This window comes from Anas platyrhynchos, chromosome 14, assembly GCF_047663525.1.
Source record: "Anas platyrhynchos isolate ZD024472 breed Pekin duck chromosome 14, IASCAAS_PekinDuck_T2T, whole genome shotgun sequence".
NCBI classification, from domain to species: Eukaryota; Metazoa; Chordata; class Aves; order Anseriformes; family Anatidae; genus Anas; species Anas platyrhynchos.
The window spans coordinates 2,837,795-2,862,675 of NC_092600.1; the positions used below are offsets into that span (position 1 = coordinate 2,837,795).

At 48.4% G+C, this 24,881-nt stretch overlaps 2 protein-coding genes across 6 annotated transcripts in view; one reads left to right on the plus strand and one right to left on the minus strand.

Annotated features, from left to right (window-relative positions):
* The window catches only part of TCF7 (transcription factor 7), a 66,523-nt gene extending 53,703 nt beyond the window's left edge, over positions 1 to 12,820 (plus strand). For 2 of the 5 annotated variants that reach the window (XM_072023466.1, XM_072023467.1), the window contains 3 exons: positions 3,757 to 3,805; positions 5,522 to 5,594; positions 9,112 to 12,820. In XM_072023466.1, the coding sequence (XP_071879567.1) occupies positions 3,757 to 3,805; positions 5,522 to 5,594; positions 9,112 to 9,415 (426 nt within the window). In that variant the 3' untranslated portion in view covers positions 9,416 to 12,820. The remainder of the gene's footprint in view (positions 1 to 3,756; positions 3,806 to 5,521; positions 5,595 to 9,111) is intronic. The other 3 variants (XM_038186243.2, XM_038186246.2, XM_038186242.2) reach the window with 2 other exon arrangements.
* Positions 12,821 to 14,502: 1,682 nt separating this feature from the next.
* Positions 14,503 to 23,219, minus strand: SKP1 (S-phase kinase associated protein 1). The gene is made up of 6 exons (XM_038186247.2): positions 23,090 to 23,219; positions 21,154 to 21,250; positions 18,651 to 18,724; positions 17,286 to 17,429; positions 16,575 to 16,715; positions 14,503 to 15,805 (listed from the first exon to the last, which is right to left on the minus strand). The coding sequence occupies exons 2-6, from the start codon at positions 21,248 to 21,250 to the stop codon at positions 15,770 to 15,772; spliced, it is 492 nt and encodes a 163-aa protein (XP_038042175.1). The 5' UTR covers positions 23,090 to 23,219; the 3' UTR covers positions 14,503 to 15,769.
* Between the last annotated feature and the right edge of the window lie 1,662 nt (positions 23,220 to 24,881).

A 24,881-nucleotide genomic window follows, 5' to 3' on the forward strand; every position in this document is an offset into this window, starting at 1 on the left:
TGACCCGGGGGGGCTAAAATCGGTGCCTGCCAATGTCCCAGCTGTCCCTGGTAATGCAGTTTCTGGTGGGGTGGGGTGTGTAGAAATGCAGCAGTGCTTGGAGCATCCCCGCGCTGCTCAGCATGGCACAGATACGGTGTGGATGTTGTAACTCCCCGGCTGCCTTCAGACCAGGCTGCGTCCCGCAGGCTCCACAGCCCCGGCCGTGGGTGCTGAGCCCAAGCACAGGCTGTGGTTTTGGGGGGATTTGGCAAATTACGTGCTGGCACCTCTGCTCTGCAGGTTTAAAGCCAGTGCAGGGCGTCTGCTCACAGGATCGTAATAATCATGGAAAATAATTTTTAAAAATGCAGAATAGGAAAGGAAAAGCTGCTTTGCATGAGTTCCACGCAGAGCTCAGCCTCACGGGGTGCTCGGTCCAACTCTGGGACTCCCTGTAGGGCTGTGTCCCAAGCAGCAGCCCCGGTACCCCCGGCCCGTGGGGGCTCGTCTGCTGCCCTCGCAGGGTGACGGTCACCAAGTTGGTGCCAGCCCCCCTGGGATTTTGGGACTTTGATCCCACCCTGGCCACCGCTGTGAGAGGATCCTAAGCAAATCAAGCACGCCACGTTCAAAGTATTCAAATGCAGTCTGAGCACACGCAGACAGCAGCACTGCTTGCTCTGCGAGCTTGCGAGCGAGACCCAGCTCTCCGGCGAGCCTGATTCCCAAGCAAGGTTGCCATTAGGGATGAGAAAAATCTTTACAGATTAAAAAAAAGGGGGGAAAAAGGTCCCAAATCAGGCAGCGAGGGGTCTGCAGGGAGCAGTGGCCGTGGTGGCAGCTCCCAGGCTGGCTGGAGGCACAGCACAGCGCAGCGCGGTGGATGTGCTGCCCGCTGCTTCGCGGCACGTCCCGCTTGCAGGTAGCAGTGCTGGCGTTTAAGGAGCCTCCGGGCTACTCAGTGGAGCATTTACAAGTGAGCATTAGAAGAATTCATTTCCTCGTAGCTGTATTAATAATGCAAGAGGCACCGCGGTAAGCGAGGTTCCACAGGCGGTGCGGCGCTCCCGACGCAGGAGATGCCGCCTTTTCTAGTGGCTTTCTCGCCTGTTTTGATCTCCCATGTAAAGAACCCTGCCTAGCAGGCTCACTGGGACCTGAAGCAAAGCACACGTAGATCTTCAGATGTCTGTCCATCTACTCCGGGGCTCTGTTGGTCGATCCAAGGCTCCGTCGTTTCCCTCTAAGCCTCTTTCTTTGCCTTGGAGCCGTGCAGCCCACCCTTACCCCTTCTTCCAGCGCTGCTCAGGAAGCCCAAACTCCACCAAAACGTCCTTAAATAACAACAACAATTAGAAATGGAGTGCAGATGCAGAAAAAAAAACAGGAGAGGTTCTGGGAAGCCCCAAGTTGTGTTTCCCCTGCAACAGCACAGACACCCCTGCCTCCTTGCGAGCGCAGACTGGGAGCTCGGCATCTTTGCAGGATCAGAGCCTGCTGAGACCCGAGGGGTGCCCGCAGAGAAGCCGGGGCAGCACCAAAGGGCGCTTCTCTGCGGGCATCCCGGTGTCTCAGCCAGCATCTCTGGAGGACAGCAGCGATGGTAGGAGCCAGGCATCGTTTTCCTCCACGCCCAAGCATTTCCTCCAGCGGAGTCCCATCCCTCCTGCACCTTTCCTCCCGGGAAGCACCGGCTCCTGCTCCACAAGTTGTCCCTTCCCGGCTGGCAGACGAGCTCGGAGCACGTTGGCTGTCCCTCCCGGCACTGCCGAGCAGCTGCTCCGGGTCTCGTGGTCGCTGCAGGAGAAGCTTTTCTCTCTGGAGCTCGAGCGAGGAGGAGGAATGTAGGTCACCTCCGCGGCACGTGACTCGGATCTCAGGCAGGAAATACAGTTGCTCCCACACCGAAGAAAAAGCTTACCGCAGCTCGGAGCTTTCCACCTTCACTCAAACCACAAGAAGTCATATAAAAAGTCATAGGTCAAAGGCAGCCTGCAAGCTGTGCTCCCCACGCAGGCCAGATTTGCTCCAGCTCCACCGTGCCCTCATTAAGGAGGTCACCGGGAGACGCGGGGAGTCGTTACGTATTTGGGGTCAGGCAGGCAGTTTGGGGTTAGGGTTGTGTTTTGCTGCTAGGGAGTGAAGAAAACACGTGAATGAGAGGTGGGTCCAGAGCTGCAAAGGCACTGAAGCAGGGAGATGAGTTAAAAAAAAAAAAAGTAGTAGAGAGATGAGTATTTTAAAACAGTCTCTAGGGACTTGCACAAACTGCCTTTCCCATCTGAAACCAGGGATGCTCCTCCTGGTTCCAAGTCACTGAGCGATTTCTGTCCAGGTGTCAGGAGCAAGTGAGTGTGTGCTGGAAATGGGGAAGGTGCTGGAACAGGGCAAATGGTTTATAGGAACATAAGGATGGTGGAGGAGATAGAACGTGCCAGGAGGGTGAGCTGTTGCTCGTACAGCCTCAGTCACAAGTGGTAACTCTTGTTTAATTCTATTCATTTAGTTAAATCTATTAATTAAAGCCATGGTGGGTGGGATTCCCAGGTGGCACACGTAGGGTGGCTGTGGCGTGTCGGCAGAGCAGCTCCGGCACAGAGCTGTCTGTTCCCATCCCTGTGAGCCCCCACAGAGCTCCCGAGGGTTTCCGCAGCACTCCAGAGGGGCAGCAGAAACGCTGTGATTTTAGAACAGAAATCCCATTTCTCACCCATCATCATCAGCTACCAAGGGGGCTTCCCTCCTCAAGCATTTCGGTACAGATGATGAGCTGACACGGCCTCACTCTGCAGTCCTGCGGCTCAGGCAGGTGATTTGATAGCTCCTCACTGCTGTCGGGGACATGGAGCACCCCAGGGCGCTGCCCCAAGTCGCTCAGCACCGCGCAGCACCGAGCGCAGGCAGCTTTCAGCATGTCCATGTGGTTCGTGCTGCTGGGCTGTGCCAAGCTGCTGTCCACTGCCTGGCGAGGAGCAATTTGCTTGGGTCAGTGCAGAAATAAAAAGGTCCAGTACTCACCATGTCACACAGACCAAACGCCTTGGGTGAAAGCTGCTACCACACCATTTCCCTAAATACATTCAGATCAGAGTTGTGCCGTGTCGTGCAGGTGAAACCTCAGTGGGATTTACTCTTGGGCTTCTTTGAATTGAGGAGCAGAGCTGGGTGATCATTCACAATAACACCCTGCAAAGAGCCATTCTCCAACCACATGCACTAAAATCTTATTTTGCAACTTCTTACGGGGGCTGCAGCATAAGTGAGGGGCTCAGCTGCGTTTGCAGCGTGGCTGTGGGCTCACGTAGTGCTGTCAGACCTTGCCCAAACATTTCAGGGCTCCACGTTAGGAAGAATTGCCAGCGACGCAGCTGGGTGACAGCAGCACCGTGCCCTCCGTCTCTGGGTTTCTGCTGCTGCCCCTGCAAATGCGCTCAGCTCCTGCACGCCCGTTTGGGCATGCCGGGGATGAGTCAGAACGCCTGCGGTGCTGGATCCAGGGATGCTGACAATTAGGGTTGTTGCTGAGCAAACATACGTGCCCAGAACAAATTTGTGCCATGTCAACGACAGCCGTAGCCACTTGTGCAGACGGTTGGCTCGGTGGCTGCTCTGAGAGTTCCCCCTGGGTCTCTTCTGTGGAGCACCAGGCCAGCACTGCACGCAGCCACAGCTTTCCCAAGGGCCAAATCCAAGCCCCACAGCCCTGAAAACACCGAGGGGCATCCCTGGTCTCCTGGGAGCGTGGACTAATGGGCTTTTCCTTGCATTTCCTAGGGGAAAAAGAAGAGACGGACACGGGAAAAGCAACAAGATTCCAACTCAGGTAAATCCTGCGGTGCCAAGCCACGTGGCTCCTTGGTGGCTGCCACCTTGCTTTTGCTCGGAGCGTATAATCCACAGCAGTCGTTGGGTTTTACCGTGGTTCCTTTTATTTTCCTGATCTTAACTAATGAACTGCACAATTTAAAGGCAGTGAATGAACATTGCTGTGATTTCTTCATAGGTGTTAGAACATGGGTAGTTTGTGGAAACTGAAAAGATCAGATTTTGGCAAGCAGATAACTTAATATATATTATCACTCAAGTTAATTATTCATAACAAGCAGCTGAATGCCCCCATCGGCCCCACAGGTACTGTTAAGGAAAGCCCTCAAATGAGTCAATATTGCGTGCGGGACTAAATGCAGTGAGAGGCCTGAAGACTGGCACTGCCCAAAATTTGTTTCGCTTTTCATAATAAGGCAGAGCTCGAGTAAAGTCAGACTAAAAACTAGGACAGGTTTCCTCCCTGCACCACGCTGTTTATCAGAAAAGGCCCTTTGTCAGGTTTGAGCTGCTCGCACACACATTCCCGTCATCCAGGGCCATTCCCATACTGGCTTCTGGAGCATTTCTATTGGGAATGAATCACGTCTGTTCCAGTAAGCAGGCATTGTAAAACATCAGGAGACCATCCCTGCCCACTGTGGCAGCGCGTAGCCTTCAAGTTACGACCCGCAAGTCGAGCCCTGGCTCTGCTGATGTGCTTGCCGGGGATTACGGGGCCATACATCCAGAACCCTGCAGCCCGCATTAGCACTCATTAATCGCTGCAGGATGATCCCTTTGGATTATCCATAAAAAGCAGTTCCGTAAAAGTGTCCCAGTGATAACTTCAGTTTGGTTAACGCTGTTAAGCCATTCAGTGCCTGGCCTGCAAAGGAGCACTCAAGCATTTAGGTTTCTGTATAGTGTGAATGTATTTACGTATCCAAACGGCTTGTGTGTGTGATACAAAAATAGTAATTTTGCCCATTCCGGACTGAAAGCCTGGTACACAACAGGAAGCACTGGTGGTGGCTGATAGAGGCGGTGTGAATCCAGTACAGAAACCCTTCGAATCCTATTGCAGCACGGCAGAACAAGCACGATGTGCCTGAAGGAAAGGCCACGGAGGGTGGCTTTTCCACCCGACCTGGAAGGGGAAGGCAGGGGACAGAGCAGGATGGCCGGGGCTGATCTCCGCGGTGCTACCTCTGCTTTCCACCTGCTTCTGCAACGTTTCCTCTCTTCTCTTCCGCCCGCAGCCCGCGCTCGCTGGCAGCCCGGTTAGTCACTGCTGGGAAGGCAGGGAGCAGGTAAGGATTCAGGCACAGCAGGCAGCGTCGCTGTCCTCTGGCAGCGCTCCCAAACCTAAGAGATTGGATGCGTCACGAAAAGCCGTGAATTTCCCGGTAATTGCTCGCATTTCCTGGAGCTGAGCTGGATTTAGCTGAGCTAGGGAAGCACGACAAGAGAGCAAAATCCAGGAGAATTCAGCCAGGAGGCCGTTTCCCAAAGCTCCTCCTTCCCCAGCTGCCATCACTGACTTTGCCTAACGCTCGCTTTTTTACAGGAGAGGTGGTGCCGGCACCGTTGCAGAACCAAAAAAACGGGATTGTAGTCTGTTAGTGGTGTGTTAAGTGGCTGACATGATGTTGCCTCTTTTCTTCCTCCTGCTCCTCCTCCTCTTTGTGCCTCTGCCTTGCCCATTCTCCGCCACGCATGCTTCTGTGTTCAGATCCTGCCTCTCCTAAGAAATGCAGAGCTCGCTTTGGCCTCAACCAACAAACGGACTGGTGCGGCCCGTGCAGGTGTGTATCGGCAACCGGCGGCTCCTGGGCACCTCGCGGGGTTTTCCTGGGCCAGGGGGTTCGGCTGCGCTCGGTGCTGTGGTGATTTGCTACCTCAGGGGCTGCAGTCCCAGCTTCACGCTGTGTCTGGCAGCCGCCGTGGGCACTGCTCCTGTGGTGCTCTGCGTGGTCGCTGGCTGATGAACCTTAAAAGCTCATTTTCAGGTTATCCTGGTGCGGGGCTTTCCTCCCCTGTTTAAGATTTCCTATCCCATAAACACCCCTCCGGGGCCAGCAGTGAGTAGTGAAGGTTTTCCCTGCTTATCCTGGGACTAACTGTGTAATCCAAGCTGTGCCCTCGTTGGTCCTGAAGTTTTGCAGCACCCACCATGGGGTGGGAGAGCCTCAGGCAGTGAGGCAGTTTGCAAGTTCCTGGCTTTGAGGGAAAGGCAGCAGTGAAGCGCAGTGCCTGAGCCGCCGCAGTACCTGGCTCAGGGTGTCTGCAAGTGCATCCTGGTAGGAAAAGCTCAGGAAGGGCTCCTGGACCGGGACAGAGGTCTGTGGCTCACAGCACAGCAGGTGCATTTCCAGGTTTCCATACCCATGTGCTGAAGACAAGCAAAAGCTGAAAGCACAGCGAGAAGTATTGCTTAACGTGCTTACTGCAGCGTAAAGCGAGGGAAATCATTTAATCCATCCAACTCTGAATACTGGAGGCATAGCCCTGCAGAGCCCCAGCAGTGCTTGGTCACGGCTCACCCAGGCTGTCCAAGGTCCCAGACCATCAGCTGGTGGGGTCGGGCAGGTCCCTGCGCCACGGGGGTGAGCAAGGAGGCTGGGCACACACCTTGCCACCTCGTCCTGCACCCGGGCAGCAGCAAGCGCTGCATTCCCCTGGGAATTTCTTACTGCTTCAGAGCAGCTTCAGAACATCCCCTGCTTTAACTGATTAAGTTAAATCCCCTAATTTAACTGATTAAGAAACACTGTCCAGAGGGACAGCCGGGATGTGGCAGAGAGCTGAGGGACAGCAGGTCGGGGGCAGCTCCGCTCCGATTTCATTTGAACTCTCTTAACTCAGCTTCAGCGCTAACCCTCTGCATTGCTTCCGATTAACACAGGCGGCTGAAGTGTTTGTAGACCTTAGCATGCTTTTTGTTTTTAAACTTTTGCCTCTCCAACACTATTTAGTCAAATCTTTTCTGCAATTCTTCGTACTAACGTGCCGCTGCCAGCTCAAAGGCTTCTGTCCTGCGTGCTGTGGTCACCGATGCCTGCGGAGAGCAATGCCCACCAGAGGATTCCCACTCCACAGGAGGAGAGTTTAACTGGTTAAAACTGGGTGGTTCTGCTCTGGAGGTTTCACCCTCAGCCCCCCTTACACCAGGGCAAAATGCTCCAGAGTGCTGTAGTTCCTAAAGGACAGGGATAGCTGTATGGTAGCCATGCCAGCCCTAGCCCACTAAATGCTTCATTATCAACAATCTGTAGTATCAGATCTGCTTTTTCTCCGTTATTTTATATCTAATTGAATCAGTGGATGGAATGGATAGATCTGTATCATCTCACAAGTAGGTCGTTGAAACTCTCGGTCCTGCAGCTACTCCTGAAATGTCTGTGGGAAACACAGCTTGTCCTGAGGTTTGTCTGCTCTGGGAAATTACAGCCCGTGCAGAATAACCTGTGTTAAATATTCCATTCAGCAGGGCTGTCGTGTTTCATATCACATTAATTGGGTCACCACAGCTAACTATGACACTGACAGCAGTAATACCACTTCTCTTGTTCACATCCAGTGCAAAGTCATGTTTAATACTGGGCTAGTTAATGCATATTCCAACACTGTCTGGTTTTTCATTAGTAAGATCAAAGAAAGGTGTGTGCCCGCATTAGCAAGTTCTCCATTTGATCTGTTTTCCTCAGATGAGACAGTCGAGGCAGGGAGCTGAGCAGGAGGAAGACATTCTTTTTAGCTATTTTAGCTATAAAGTCATTAACAGCATCTCCAGCAGAGGAATTGTTCCCTCGCTACTGTTAAGGTGACATCTCGAGAGCTCTATTGTTTAAAACTACTGAGCTGCTCAGAGTAGGTGACATGAGGGCTCTGTCAGGAGAAGAGAAGGAAAACTAACTCCATACAGAGCGTGTACAGACAGCGTGAGATGGTGCGAGGTGCTACCTGAATAGCCAGGAACGGGTCATCTCCGTGTGAGATGGCAACTGGAGCTCAGGTAAACACAGGCTACATGTTCCTGCTTTTGGTCCCAAACAGCAGAATTGTCCTGGGATGCAGCGAAACCATGTCCAAGTCTGGCTATAGTGAGGACAATGTGTGGCTTGTATTTTTGAGCCCCCAGACCAACAGGGGACAGCACATCCAACAGAGGAGCAGCAGTTTCTTACTAGGAATGTGGGGCTAGCAGGGAGTGATTGTCAGCAGCTGGGTACTTCTCTGTGAAACCCTTTTTGTGAGGAGATCTGCCCCTGGCTGCTCATTCACACACCTCTGCCGAACCCCCTGCAGTGTGTGTGTGCACTGCACTTTGTGCTTGTGCCTCAGCTTCTGAGGAGACAGATCACGGTGAACACTTCTTGCCCAGGAAAGCCTTGGGCTGAAGTGTGAAGGTTGGCACTGTCCTGGCTGCTTTTCCTTGGCCTGGTTAGTAGATTGAAAGGTGATGGATGCTCCAGAGACAAATGAGTCTTGTGAACGGCTCAGAGCTGCTCTGGCATCCCAGGTGGGACCTCAGCCAGCCTCAGACCGTGCCCTCCGCCAGCCGGTCGCTGGCCTTTTTCCTCCTTCCTCACGAGCCTGTGGAGTGCCTTCAGCTCGGCCATGTCACTGAGTCAGAAGCAGGAGTGAATGTGAAGTATTTGGAGGGTCAGAGGTGTTACGAATAGGCTGAGATCAGAGGCTTTTGCTGCAGAAAAAAAAAAAAATAGAGCTAAGTAGATGATACATTGCATGCAAGCCTAGGAGAGTGGTAGGAAACGTGCTACAGGCAAAAACACTCCTAAAACCTTGAGTTTGGGTTGACCAGCGTTGCCTTGGGAGGAAAGCCAAAAACCGATGGGGTCCTGGCAGCGAGCGCTGGGGCTCTGCTGGGGCTGCATCCCACGGGGCAAACAAGAAGGGCACGGGTTGTGCCGCATCGCAGCGGGGATCCCTGCCACGGCCAGAGCTTTGTCCCCACAGCACGGGTGGGCCGGTCCTTGGCCCCCATGGGGCCGGCATTTGGCCCTCACCGGGCTCTGCCCTGACGGGGCCCGGCCCCGCCGCCATTTTATCGCCCCCTGGCGGGCGCTGTGGGGAGCCGCTCCCGGCCATGGCCACCCGCCCACAGCCACCCCGTCACGGCCACAAGCCCACGGCCACCCCAGCAGGGCCACAAGCCCACGGCCACTCGGTCCTGGCCACCCAGGACGCCCGCAGGGCCGGCTGCGAGCCCCCTCGCCCCGCACCGCCACCCACCCGCCCTTAGGTGCATGTCCACAGGCTCGCCCGCTATTCACGGCTAACTCTCTTCACTGTTCTTAGGAGGAAAAAGAAGTGCATTCGGTACTTACAAGGAGAAGGACGCTGTGCCAGCCCAGTTTCTTCCGATGGAAGTGCTATAGACTCCCCTCCCTCTCCCCTGGATGCACTCCAACGCGTACCCTCTGCTTTCCCTTCAGACCAGCCCGCAGCCCCCGCTGCCTCCGCGCACCGAGAGCCTCCCGACCCCTTCCCCGTCTCGGCCCACGCCGGCCCGGCCGCCAGCTCCTCCAGACCGAGCGCCCACCGCTCGCCCCGCACGCCCGCCGAGCCCCCGGCGCACAGCGTGGCCCCCGCGGGGACGTAGCCCCGCGCCCACCCGCCCGCCTTGGCTGAGACACCGGGCACCTTGCTCGCTCCACAGCACCGGAGGCCCGTCCAAAAACTCCCCAAGTTCACTGTCAAACTTGCAAAGTTAGGCGACGGAATGATTTAAGGATGCTGGAAAACTCTCTTTTTTTTGTTTATTTTTTTTTTTGGGGGGGGGGTGGTGGTTAAAGATAGAAAAGTGACTTTAAAAAAAAGGTTAAAAAAAAAATACTTGCCAAAATTTCTAAGTGCTGATGAGTAAACAAGCCTTTTGTCCCTGCCCTGTGCTGCTTTTTTGTTTGTTTGGGGTTTTTCTTTTTTTTTTTTTTCTTTTTTCCTGCATTATCTCCAAGTATGGCAGAAAGCAAAGAGGAACCCCCAGCTTGCTGCAGTAGGTGGTAGGTGCTATAAATCTAACACTGGCTTCCATTTCCTGCCTTCTGAGCTGCTTGAAACTGTAGTCGGTCACAGATCTCCCGTAGCCGTTGTACCACGGGGCTGGAAAAGCTGGAACAGGAGCATTTTGTAAAAGCCCTCGTGTCTGAAGACTAAATGTAGCGATGCTAGCTCCCTGATCCGACCGATAGATGAAATATTTAAACAAATGAGGTGTGTTTTTTAAGCTTCGTGTCCGAGGACAGGAAGGTACTGTTTACAGGTAACAGGTCTCTGTGCAGGCGCCGATCCCAATAGCAGAGCAAAGCGGGGCGCTGACCAGGCACAGCAGGAGCTCGGCCGCTTGGAGGTCTGACCGCTGCCCGTGTTGGTGCACGGCCTCCCTTGCTGTCGTGACTCGGTCCCTGCAGCTCTGGCAGCCAAAATTCCCATCCACCAGCCTGGGGGCAGCCTCAAAAAGCCTCAAACTCTGCAACCAGCTGTGCACCGGCTCACGGGAGGGGCACAGCACGTGTAAAGCCGTAACGCCCCCGTCCCAGAGCCTTTCCCTTGGCAAGCAGGGGTGAGGACAGGCGGCCGCGTGTGCTCTGCCCCCCTCTTGGCTCTCCCCTTCCCCGGGGCAGGCCGGGAGCAGAGCAGCACGCTGCCCGGCTCTCTACTTACAATCCGTACTTACCCTCTGCAAGATCAAAACCATTTCTTGATGATTTGGTGTAGAACTTTAAAAAACAAACAAACAAAAAAAAAACTTATTCTAGCTTTTTCTGAGAGATCTTCCCTCTACCTCCATAACGATGCCAAATGTTAATGTCTTCTCTCCAGCTTGAAAACATTTACCAGTTTCTGGTATTTTATTTATATGTTGAGCTTGACAAACAAAAACACTGCGGACAGATTCTGATCTCCACCATAAACTGATGTAAATCCCCAAAAAGTTATTGATTTACTTCACATTTGCATATCTGTCACAGAGACCAGAATCTGCCTGAAAGAAATGTATTCTAGACTGCTGAAGAGAGAAATAACAACAGACAGAGGGAGAGGGGGATCTATTTTTTTCTACTTTACAGAATAGGTTTTAGAGTACTGAATGCAAATTATGTAGTAATATTATTGTAGAACTGCAAGAAATTTAAGATGACCTTTATAATGTAAAAATATTTTTATATTTTTTTCTTAAAACAAAAACAAAAACCCTAATTTTTTTACATTGGACTAAACAACTTTTTAAGCAAGTTAATGCATCAAAGATCAAAAACTTTAAAAAAAAAAAAGATTAGTCTGTAGAGCATCTTTGGGTTTATTCCCTTTATTTAGGTACTTTTGCTCATAGTAGTGTAGACTTTTTAATTCCAGTTTTAGTTTAGATCTAAACCTATTGCTTAATTCCTCTCCTGTGTAAATGTAACTTCAGAAGCACTGAATGAAAGCTACGTGCACAAACCTGAAAGTCGTTTTAACCCTCAGAGAAGTGAATTACCTGAAGCGCCGTCCACCTGTACTTGGCCATGTCCTTACGGCACTCGGAGGGTTAATTACATAGCACTAGATCACCACACAATCTGCTCGGTTTTAAATTATTTTAGAAAGCTTAGACAACAGCATGGTCCAGTGCTGAACAGAGGAACTCAGCAGACTATTCCCAGACCCGACATAGATTCTTCTCATATATATATATAAAAAAAAAAATCTAAAAAAAAAAAAAAGCTGTGTCTCAGCTGACCACTTTTCATGGTGACTCTGATGTAAGGTGCTGTAGAAGCGTCAACTACTGTAAAAGCCACAGCTGACAAATCAGCCACACTCAGCCCATCAGTGGCCTAGCGTAAGGCTGGCACACCCTAATACCTGATCGCTATTTGGTGGTGGGATAAAATGTAACTTAGCAGCAAAGCAAAGAGGGGTATAAAACAAACCAAAAATAAAAAGCAGATGTGTTTAAATAACACCAGAGGAAATTTAGGGGAAAGTCCTGCACAGTATTAAGCTGCGCATCTTGACCAAGGGCCGCGTAGCACCGGCATGCCCAGAACAGCCGTCACTCATTTCAGAACTCGTTAGGACTTTCACCTGCTTATTTCAAGGCTACTCAGGGCCCTCCACGGCGTTCGGGCTGCCTGCCTTGGTTCGGGGCACGCTGACCAGGGAAAGGCCCGTCTGCATTGCAGCCTCCCCTCACCACGTTTATTCCATCCGATTCCTGCAGTCTCCTGGTGCACCGCGCTGCTCCCCTCCTGTGGGACCTTTCCCTGTGCGCGCAGGGCGCAGGCGCAGCGCTTCCACCTCCACCTGCCCCCCTTTTCTGACCGATGCCCCAAAAAGGGGCCCTGTGCCCACAGCTCCGTGCCAGACCTCACCCCGTGGCTTCAGCTACTGCAGGACAGGCACCATTTCCACCTGGTGCACCTAACAGCATCAGTTCATACTGGTCTGAGAAAATTTAATCCCCCTCCTCCCCCAAAACATGCAAGAAACAGACCTTTAAACTGCCCCTTTCTGAGACAGAACAGCAAGCGTGAGCAACTCGTGCTACGTGCCCTACGGTTAACAATTAATGCCAAAACAGAGCTACGTTTATTAATACCAAAAAAGTGTCTTTAGAAATGCTATATGAAGTGTTACTCTTTTGTGTTAATGCTCTTTTGTAATAGAAGGAAAACTTTGCCCTTAAGTTTTTATCGCAACAAGATTTTTTTTTAGTTCTTTTACAGCAATTTCAACTTTTCTTGAAATACGCATTTGAATTCCTGAAACCAGTTTGAATGTAGAAGTCATGGAAATACCACTTCATTAAACCAAGTAAAACCACTGTATGTATGTAGCAGGGATAAATGTTTTGCAGCTGTACTTTCATTTGTCCAATGATTCTCCATCATTTGTTGTAATTTTTTTACTTCATTGAGTTTGTATTTTTTGGCTTTTATGTTCAAAATATGTTTATAGCTTTATAAATAAAGTAATTGCCAGACTGGCTATTCAGAATAGGCCACTGGAAGTTATAAACCTATCAAGGTGTCAAATAGTTATTCCTTGGAACCGAAGAAGATTCTTGCTTTTTTTTTTTTTCCAGCATTTGTATGTTTAAACACTTTTTAGAATAATTGCCAATAGTCTTCAACAAAGGTAAGACTGAAATTGTAAACCAAGACTAAGGAAATATACATTTTATGTAAAACGATCACTACAGATGACTTCCTCCTCCTCCCCACAGCCCATTTAATCACTTCTGCCAAGAGCAGCTCTCTGAAAAGGCCATGAGTGGGGAAAAAAATAAATAAATTAAGGCAGCTCCATACAAGTTAAACAGAAAAATAAAGCTTAGCAATGGGAAATTGGTCAGTGTCTCTCTTTCAGAAATTCCAAACTACGCAGCCTCTGTCTTTTACAACAGCAGGCATCAGGTCCAGGAAAACCCACATAGCAGCTGCAGTGGACCCCAAACTATCCAACAGCACCTTCATAGAGGCTGGTTCTCTACAGCCCAGTTCTAATTGCTCAAATGGATGAGACAGCCGAGAGGTTGGACATTCAGGTTAAAAAAGGCGTTTTCTCACACTGACATACCCGTCTGGCAGCTACAGAATTTGAATGGAGTCTGAGACAGCACTACAGGGTAATTCCAGAGAAAATAAGTCACATGGAATCCTAACAACCTGGCCTACTAAGAATATTAAAATTTGTCACAGCCATATAAACCTCTGAGCACAACAGCCCTTTGTTGTGCATATTACTCGACTGCCACAGTTGCAGGAGTTGTGTGCGCACTCCTCCTATCAGCAGCCCACTGGCACCACTCCGGAGCTTCAGCAAAGGCCACTGCGGTCAAATGCTTTCGTGGTGAAGCTGAGGGGTTATTTCTTAGGCAAGCTGCCTTAATAATTAGCAAGTCTTGCCACAGGTGTGTTTTGTGCAAACCAAGTAGAAGCAGGGTAACACGGAAGACAAGCTCTGCCTCTTCCTCATCCTTCAGCGCAGAGGCACGGCGTCAGGCAGCAGCTGCCACGACACAGATCCTAGCCCGCTGACCAGCCCCTACAGGAATCACACACGGGTCTCTGCCTTTGAGCACAATTACAGTACCAGGCTTCTGTATTAGCACAGCACTCCAGGAATGGAACCCGGGTAATGCCAGGACACTCTGTGCTTCACACAGAGATGGATTTGTTTCCTGAAAGAACGCAGGTTCAGCTGAATATTCAGCTACAAGAATCGTTATCAGAAGCTTTTCTCTAGCAGCACTTTGAGTTGCTTTGTTTGCAATACAGGATGCTGGGAAAGCTGCTTCATCCATCCAAATCTGCAGCGCTGGAGTATTTTATGCCCACTGACAATGCCATCACCAGCACAGACGCAGGCCCAGCAGCCTTATGAATAAGCATGTGACCAGCAGCTGCATCCAAAGCACGGATCTGAGCACTGCTTTAGACCAAGTTATGAATGCTTTCATTAATGGCTACATCAAAGCAAGATTACCTAAAAAGCTGGTAAGCCATCAAAAAAATCCATCTGGATTTAGCTTCAGACTTAATTTGAGTCGCCCACTGTGGCTGACTAGTGACTTGCATTACAGTCATTTAAAACAAAGATTTTATTTCAATTAGGTGCTCCCTCAGTACTAGTATTTGTATATTCAGTAGTAAGCGACACTAGGATCGTCTGGTTTCAAATAACTAGAACCATTTGCAAACAAAAGTTTAAAAGCCCTTTATTAATTCAGAAGTGAAACACATTTAAAGTGAGTTAAGTATGTTTATTAAGGTTCATTCTACGCTAAGGTTTATACAGAGAATGGAATGCAATACAAGCTAAGAGCACACCTCAAAGATCTACCACACAACCATCCCCTACTCCCTATAAGGGAACTGTAAAAAAAAATAATAATAAAAATCAGGAAACCAGTTACTGTTTAACTAGTTGCAAGTGGCTTTGTCCAAAGAAGTCAAGCTTGATACTGCATTAGCTTTGTATGCAATAATTAAGTCTCTACAAGCTGAAATATCACATACAGAGGCAAAAGGATTTCCTGTGGACACATGAAACCATGTTTTAAAGAGCTACATCACAAGGATTGTTTAAAATTGCCTAAAAACAGCCACTAATGGCATGCACAGGTCAATAATATTAACTTTGGTAATGTCAGTCATTTTTGGTCAAACCTGGATTCCACTTTTAGCAAGAAGTATAAAAACACACCTGTCCTGTGCATAAAGCAACACACTCTCCAATTGCTAACAGCTAGAGGCAGGTCTTCAAGACATGGTTGAAGTATTCCAATTTAACTCTCAGGAGCTTGCTTAGCCCTAGATTACACCTTACACTAGTCTATCAGGCAAGACTAACAGGACAAGAAAGTGGACAGATTTTTTTTTCTTTTTTTCTTTTTTTCTTTTTTTTTTTTTAAATGCAGAAGAACAACCTTTAAAGTTATATAGCTTTAAGTAATACTAATATTCCCAAAATGCTTTTGGAAGAAATCAGCAACATTTTTTTTTTTTTTTTTTAAACTTCACGTAGTTCCCCAAGACACATTTTAGGTGTTTTTTCTTCTCTGAAGCTATCAATACCCTGTACGTAAGTGTTTTGTTCTTGAGGAAGAAATCATAGGTGGTTTTATTTACAATGGTGAAGTCAATGCTTAAGATTGTAACTGGACTTGGAACAGTTAAAAAGAGTAATGAAAATGACAACCTTAAGTGCTACTTCCCATACAGAATCCACACTTAGATCAGTTTTATTCGTTGCAGAGTAAAGTAAAAAGACATCCAATTACACTAGTAAAAACTCAGAAGATTTAAATTTATACTCAAAAAAAACACTACACATGCAAAGGGAACAATATCCTGCTAACACAACTTCATTTGCTGCTGCATTTGTCTAATATTAACAATTATGAACAGAGCAGTGCAACTAGTATTTGGAACAATCCTTACAGTGTTCGAGTGTCAGGCACAATACTTCACTTCTCTTCACACCACTGGTTCTCTTTACGTACCTGAAAGAAGATTTTAGCCGTTAGTGCACTGCAGGGAAGTTTCTCAAGTTAGCTGCCAATTCCCATAAGCATTCAGGATTACTTACTGCAGAAAGGTGTGCGCTTGGAAGCAGCTTCCCTTATACGTGCACAATTTAACTACAAAGGCTTCTGAATTGACCTGTTTATCCCTAGAAATCAAGAAACTTCTCGTGCCCAGATTTGATCAGAACTGAATTGTTTCACCAAGTAAAAGAAATGGACTGGCTTAAACCTTAACTGCTGGCTTCGTGACACAGTACTGGAGACACACTGAAGCATACAATTCACTGCCCTTGTATTTAAACAAGGTATCTTGGTCTGATCTTTCCCAGCTTAACCATTTGGCACTTCATTTGTTGTTGATGTTCTGAAGGCGATGAATTAATGACTTAGAGCTGGGAATCTAAGCATCTTACCTTTCAAGCTGCATGCAAAAGCACACCAGCACTGTTACTACAGCTCCATAACCACAATCCAAGACTCCCATAAGCAATCCTACTTCCTTTCTCACGAGGCACACATCTGAGCTAAGAAGTCAACACTTTCTGACCTTCTACAAGTAATGGGCTGCCAGCACTGCAGACACTGGAAGGTCTTTCACCAGTAGCAATCCAATTAGGAGCAGTTAATGCATTAGTTTACATTTATTGTTAATAACCAGTCAGTTGCATCACACAAAATTATGAAACACTGCACATTTGATTCAGTAGGAAAAAAGCTAAATTATAATTAAACCCAGATCAAGTACCTGTGCTTCTTCCTCTTCAGTGAAGTCATTCTTAATATTGAATGTCTTGCGAATTTCTTCTGGAGTTTTCCCCTTGATCATGTTTGCAACTGTCTTGCATGTGACATCAAGCAAGCCTTTGATGTCCAAGTAATTTGCAGCCTGTAGAAGAGTTTCCAAATTTAAAGCCTTGGTATCATTTTTCTGCCTCCGTAGATGTACTACCAACATTTTGCTTACAGTACTGTAAAACGCTGTAACCACAATCACATCATCTCCACTTTGAGAAGCTTCTAGCTAGAACCTTGAAATAACAGTACCTAAAACTTCCTTGCCAAACAGGAGCTATTTCTACCATGAGAGACCCATGCCCTTCTTCTACACAGGGCTTTCAGAATCCCGAAGACATCTGAGATCTTCAGCGTTTACCTGCTGTTAACTACCCAAGACAAGTACAACTGGGTCACAGTACCACAGAAAGTACAAATTTTAAAAAATAAAGCTAGACAAACCTCACAAATAAAAAAAAAAAGCTAAAACAAACCTCACTCCCTAGCATGAGGTTAACATCCTAACATTCACTGATTTCACCCAGTAGTAGTTGCCAGAACTACTTGCACAACCCACATTTCCCCCCATTAAGAAGTTACTCAAGAAGCATTAGGACTGTATTTGTAAACAAACAGAGGGCACTGCACAGGAACAGTCTTGATGCTTCAGGAACGTACTTACCAGGATAAGTTCAAAAAGTGTTCCTTGGTCTACTTTCAGGAATTCTTGATCCCACACAGGGATGTCATCTGTTCTTTTCTCTTTGTTCTCATCATCCTCAGGAGGAGGTGGATCATCTTTGTGATGGGTGCACCACTGAATCACCTAATTATAGTTTTGATATTAATTTTTTTTATCCAAGTGATTCTTCCACTAGACCCCAACTCTAACTTAGCTTCATTTTAGAAGAACTGTACCTTCTGCTCTAGATTAATATTAGAAAATACAAGGTAATGGAGCATGTTCTATGATTCATCTTAGAAGAATCAATTCCCAATCCCAGAGTTCAACAGCCTTCAAGAAGACCACTTGAGACAGTAGCTAGTAAATTAAATACTTTGGATCCTAAAAGGCAGCTCCCGGTATTAACAGTAAGCCCTGAGCTAACACAGAACTGTGCAGACAAAACCTAAGCCTCATTTTGAGGCTTTTGCACTATTTGAAGAACAGGGGAAAAAAAATTGTACTGAACAGAATACTATAAAGGGGAAGAGTATAGAGAGCTATTAGCTACCCACAGGACTCCACAGTTCACAACAGTAGAGTTCACCTAGAAAACAAAACCTTGCAAACCAAGGTGTTATTTATTTTAAATAAAATTAAACGCTATCTCAGCATCCAGACAATTAAAAAAAATAGGTATCTACTGTAAAATCCTGTTCCATTCTGCCAACCCGAAGTAATTCCCAAGTTAGAAGTGAATGACACGTACCTACACAGGGAAATAATTCCCAACCCTGTACTAACCCCACAGTCCAGCCATTTACTTTGGCTCAGAGTAAAAAGCATCTCCAGATACAGCAACACGCTTTTTCCATTTTTCTCATTTGACCCAACAGTAATCACACTCTATTATTAAATTTAACACCAGGAGTGTACGGTGGCTATGAAGCATTTCAGTGCCACACAGCACGGCACCTGCACAACACGCTTACTGTCACTAACTCCCACCACTGCCTGTGCTTTCATCCTTTCATGAATTTCCTTACATTTGGATCTCATGAACAGTCACCTCAGTTCACAGAGCCCAGTTCGAATCAGAGCTTTAAAGCCCTGAAATGCCAGCGTGCACAGATGTCAGGCACCACCTCGATACCACAGGAAGGAAACCTTCCAGAAGGTGACTCCTGCAGGTCTTCTGCCGTTAGCTGCCAGCCTCACCCCCTAGGCTGTTCTCAGACAGCCCCGCTGCCTGTGCTCATGTACCTCATATTGATTAAGCTCGTGCTAAGACATAATAAATGTTTTTTATGGTACATATCTAACTCCATCATTAATTCTGTATTTCATTACTGGTATATTATACTGCAACTTTCAGCATCTTACCTTTTTTAAAATAGCTGCATTAACATTTGGAAGAGGGACTGGGTCATCATCACCTTCATCATCCATTCCCAAATCTAAAAAAGGAAAGATGACTAAGCAATCGGCAGACAAAAGAATTGATTTTCCCCGAACTGGGCTGCCTCAACAATTCTCCCCTGTTTTATCAACACTGAGGCTGAATGGCCTGGTAGCAAAGGATCTATAACTGGGTAAGCCAGGAACTTGGATATTTTTGGTGAGGCTCTGCAGAGCACTGGCTGCATTGAACATACCAGGTTATACCAACCTGAGGTTAGTAACTAGTAAGGCTGCCTCAGATGAGACGCCGATATGCTTTGAGCACGAACAGTCAGTTCAGCAGCCAGTTACTTGTTTAGAGCAGAACTTGATAGTTTTGTGCTCTGGGAATGGAGTATGTTCAAGAACCCAAAGAAAAGTATTTAAATATTTTTACCACTTTCAAGATCTGAAGCCACAAGTTCAACCAAATCGTTCCAACTGAAATCCCCGATTCAATTTATCATTAAGAAAGCACTTAGACCTCCTGGGGTAAGTGCAGCCGATGTTTTGTCTCACACAGCAGCAGTAAATACCGCAGCTATTGAGATGCTAGTTAGCTGGCCTCTGAAGCACCTGCATTGATTCTGAGCATGCAGATTTCTTTGGCTGGTAAGACAGCAACACAAATCCTTCAATTAAAGAAAACAAATATGCATTTACAGCATAAAGTTTCTGATAATCACCATTTTAGAAGCCTGTCAACATGAGCATGACAGAATTGGATGGTTTGTCACTTCAGCCCTTGATGCGATTTGGGAGTCAAAGTCAAAACAAGACAATTAAAATTTGGACTCTTTACACAGAATAGGCAATTTTTATTTATTTTTTTTATTATCCAATAGCTGAGTGACACCCCGGCTCTCATAGATCAGCATTGTGTATCTGCTATGTAGCTGAATAACACAGGCCTTCACTCGAGCATAGATGAGCCAGTTCTACAACATTGAGGAATTTAATTTTAAGAACAGCTGTGACACCATCCCTGATCAGATTTGCACACAATTAAAACAGCGTCTGCTTCTGTATTTAGACAAGTCAACCACTGTCATTAGGGGGACATCAGGTAGTACTACTTTTTGTTTAGATTAACTAATTTCATAGGTTCTGAAACCAAAATATTGACATTAAAGGGTACTGCATAAAGTTACCAATTACTGGAAATTTCAAACGTATACTTTGAACATGGTAGCAGACACCAGTATAAGAAGTGACTGACAGTTATTCGAGCAGTACCCCAGCACTGGCCAACTCTGCTCAGCTCATCCCTGCCCCTCCAGAACTGGGATTTCACATTATCAGAAAATTAACACTTCGCTGGTGGGCTCGTGATGCCTGATGCAACCCCTCCTCCCAGCTCCTCCCCCTTCACTCACAGCACCAGAAATACAAAGCACTGTTTATTAACTGCTGATGCTTAACCACCCGTACTGCGAGGCGCCTTTTATCTGTGCGAGGAGGCTGCTCCTTGCTCAGATCAGTCCAGCTGGCAGTGCCTAGCTGACAACACTCCCCACACCTAACTTCCAGCCACACGCGTGCCACCGAACGCTGGCAGTGACACAGCCTGCGCGTGAGGAAATGGGACGGAGTGATGTTCTCCAGTATGTTCCCACCAACTGCTGTGTTTCCTGCTCGTGTTGCTTGGAGGTTCGAAAGCAGCTCATTAAGCAGAGTGTGCAATGGTTGGAGCATTTCAACCTTGTTGTTGTTGTTCTTACGTACAAGGTGTCACAACCAGCCAAAGGTTTATACCCCAGGACATCATTTTAACTACATCTACAAAAAGATTTTTTCTAAGTTGATTTGTGAATACACCCAAAAGCTAGAAAAAAAACAGTAAACAATGAGGATTTGCACCAGACAGATTAGACACAGCTTGCTCTGTATCCCAGCCATCTGGCAATTTCCCCTCCCCCACCATGAGTTCTTTTGTTTCAAACTCATGTCAGCAAGAGATCAGAACCAAGTATTTACCCCACCTAATTTCACTGCATAAGCTCACAACATAGATTTCACTTCAGATCTTTATTCAGTGCATTAGTTTCTCATCTCCCATCACATTTCAGAAAACACAGCTAGGGAGTACGAATGGTTTGCATGATAAAACAGTTTGTTTTTAATACACAGTATAAGTTCCGTTTGCTTACTTTCCCGAAACTGAAGTAGGCTGTAAGCAAACAGGGGGGGCTTAGGATTTTATCAGCCTCCCTGGAATTGCTCGTAACAAGTGGACTGAACTTCAAGCTCTTTGAGAGAGCACATTCACCCAAAATGTAGTTTAAGCTCCAACAGCAACTGCTCCAGCTGTTCTGCCCTATGATAGCAAGCTGTTTACAGGCTGGGAACCCTTCTTCAGCACCGTACCAGTTTGTCTCTGTCACAATTCCTGCCCAGGAAGCATTCCTGCACACACTGCTACCTCAGCACCAGGCTCCACTCTTACCTTCCAGCATAGTCTTTATGGTTACAGACTGCTTTGCAATTTCAACATCAACTTCAAAAATCTCTCCATCTGAACTCTGCAGTTTAATTGAAGGCATCTATAAGAGAGGGAAAGTTATTTTCACACAATATCCAGCAGACATTACAAGCTTAGCTGACTCAAATACATAAGTTACCTTCATTATTTACATTGCTTCTGAGCAGCAGCAGATAGCCCTGTGTTGCTTACAGCACGCCCAGGTTATTTGCTGCTTGAATCAAGAGGCCTAAATTCATTAGTCCTGATGTTTAAGAAGGATCAATAAAAGGAAACCTACCACCAATTTAAGAGAAGGGAGGAAACTTTTTTTTTAAAAGTTGAAACCTCAAAATAAATATAAAATTGATTAGTCGATAGTGCTTTTTTAAAAGATACAACACTAGAGCTATCTCTCTCTTGAAATAAGCTTACAACAACAATTCTTGAACACTACTTGTCTTCAAATGCAAACAACCACTGCTCATTTCTAGCACTACAAGGAACAAGATCAGCACTTAACGCTGCTCTTACACAGTAGGAAGTTACATCAGCACTTTATTAACATTAAGAAACAGTAAGACAAGCAAGTATTTAACACAGGTAAAACAAACAAACTTTGTTTTAATAAAGTTTTTCAAACAAGATAAGACCTAAAATACAAGCAGTAAAGATATCCTAGTAAGTCGCAATCAAAATTTACAAGGAAACATCTTTCCAGATGCTTAACTCCAAGCCAGAAGTAACATACCAGTGCCTAGCAAGACGCTAGGTCACTGCCTCTGTCCAAAACCACACTTGAGGTCTGTGTGGGTATCACTGGACTCAAACCAACTGACCCAACAGCCACGACAGACCTAACTGCCTGGCTGAAGAGCTTTATAATCAGTTCTCAGACCAGCACCACGCGTCATAATGGCTCTACCATTTGAGATATTTGCTAGGAGCAGACCATTGCTCCTGGTTCTGTGTAAACACAGCCTGCAAGGCACTGCAGAGGAAAACCCCAGCGCCAAACAACTCCAAATTCCTTTCCAGATGTACTTCCCCCCCCCAAGCTTACCACCCCTGCATGCTAGCTCCTTGCAGTGGTACCTGGTTACCAAAGGCGAGCCAGCTGCCCCACCTGGAGCAAACTTCCACCAGCCCTTCCCGAACGCCTCCCACAGCTCCTCACAGCTCAGCCTGACAGTACTGCAGCAAACCCAGTCCAATGGAGACCAGCCAAGGCGCGTTATTAAGCAGCTTGCACCAGCCTGGAGCTCTCCTTGCTTTAATTTCCATTTGGCAGAGCAGGGAGGCAGTTAATGTTTACAAAGCAACGTAACCCTGCCTGACAGGGCCGCTTCTCCCCGGGATTGGCGCTTCGGAGGGATGCAGCCATGATTGTTGCAGAGACAGGCCTACGTGTGTGTGTGTGTGTGTGTATAAATATACGTATGCACACACAAACACATACGTGCGGGTTTATAAATAGCTATCTGCGTGCACAAACACCCACAGAAATAAAAGAAGGGTTAACGCACGGCTCTGAGTCAGCAGCTTGAAAACACCCGGGGGGCAGCGGGGAGAAGGGGGGCAGTGGGGATGGGGGGAGGGGGTCCCATGGAGCCCCTTTGGCCGCTCCCCCCGCCCTGCAGCCCCCCGGTTACACAACGCGGCCCTGCCCGCAGCGCCGGGCACCCACCCGGGCCCAGCTCCGCCTGTGGAGCTCCGAGGGGCGCCCAGGCGCTGAACTAGGCCCCGCGGCCCCGCTCCTCGCCCCTTAACCCCCCCCAGCCCCAGCGCCGCGCAGTGACAGGGCCCGGACCCCCCCAGAGCCCCCCCGTCTCCCCCCAACCCCTCACAACCCCCTCACGGTCCCTCAGGGCCCCCCCCAGCCCCTCACAGACCCCTCAGGGCCGCCCCCTCGGGCCCTCACCGCGAGGCGGCGGCGTCCTGCGGGCGCTGTCGGGATCTGGCGGCGGCGGCGCTCGGGGCCCGGCTGCGGCGCCGCTTTTATAGGGGGGAGGGGCGCGAGGGGGAGGGGAGAAGGACCCCGCCTCGCGCTGCCTCGCAACCGCCGGGCTGTCCGCTGCCGGAGCCTGAGGGGAACGCCGCGTTCTTCGTCGCCTAAGCGGGGAGGATGGAGGTTAGAAGAGAGGACGGTGAGTGGGATGGAGGTACGAGGGTGGGAGAGGGGCGGGGAGGCGGAGGGGAGCGCGGGGAGGGTGTCCGAGTGTTTTTCAGGCAGAGCGGGCGGCCGCGGCGGGCACCTCGCGGGGGCGGGGAGGGCCCCGCGGGACGGTGGCTGAGGCGCCCCCGGGTGGCCCCGCCCCTTCCCCCCCCCCCCCCTCCCAAATCCCGTCAGGAGCCCGGGGGGGGCCCGGGCCCGGCCCCGCCGCCTCAGGCCCCGTTTGGGCTCAGCCAAACGCGGTGTTTGGTGGCGTGAGGGCCCCAAAGTGCCCCCAACCTAAACGCACAGAGCCCCTCAGACGCAGAGCCTCGCTTGGTGCGCGTCAAAGTGCAGTGAAACACACAGCGACCGCCCCACGGTTGTTTTGCCACCTTTACCTGAGGGGCAAAGCCACCAGGGCTGTCATGTTACAAACATTCAGGACAGCAAACACCAGAGCTCAGACCCTACAAGTATTCACCACAAAAAAAATAAAAAATAAAAATTAAAAAAAAACAACCCCAAAAACCCAACCCTACAAATATCCACCCCAAAAACCCAACCTTACAAGTATTCACCCCAAAAACCCAACCCTACAAATATCCACCCCAAAACACAGCCCTACAAATATTCACCCCAAAAACACAACCCTACAAGTATTCACCCCAAAAACCCAGCCCTACAAGTACTCAGCACTAAAATCCAACCCTATGTATACTCACCCCAAAAACCCAATCCTACAAATATCCACCCCAAAACCCAACCCTACAAGTATTCACCCCCAATTAGCAGGCAGGGGTTCAGCCCAGAGCACAGCAGGCTCCCCGCAGATGGCAGTGGTGCCAGCACCGGCTGCCAGCCGGCGGTGACGAGGCTGTTCTGTGCTGGGTCACGTCACTTGAATCGGTTTCTGTAGAAATTCCAGAGAAGTCCTGGAGGTGACTGCCGGCCCTAAGAATCTTGCTCCACAGGCCTGGGGGTGCTGAGCAGCTCAGTAGTTACAGCACACCCCAAAATGACCAAGCTAATCCTGCATGGAGCAGGAGCGAGGTCCCAGGACCCTCTGTGGCCTCCTTCAGCCTTCTCTGCAGAGGTTCCTCAGAGATAGTGGTGTTAGGAACCAGATAGCTGTTGTTTACAATTTATTAGGGCCTAACTATCTCGTATGTGTAATACAGGTTTACGTATGTAGGGTATATTATGTGTGAAGCCTCCAAACTATGCCAACTATGCCTACTGTGACCTTGTACAGTCAGCACATTTACCTCTTTCCTGCTAAATCACTCCACCTCCTGCTCCAGTGTTGAGAACAACATTCACTGTGTTAAAAACAAACAAACGCACTGCCTTTATTTTCCTTAAACGTGTTTGTTTTTTTTTGTTGTTTTTTTTTTTTTTTAAATTATTTATATTAAGTACTCACTGACTTAGCAGATCAGATGATGACAGAAGGTGGCCTGTAAAAAACATCTGCAAATCCTAAATCCCTTTTCTTGATGTTGCCAGAGATCAAGGTTTCTGATTTGGAGCGCGTACAAACTCAGACTGCAAAGCAGAG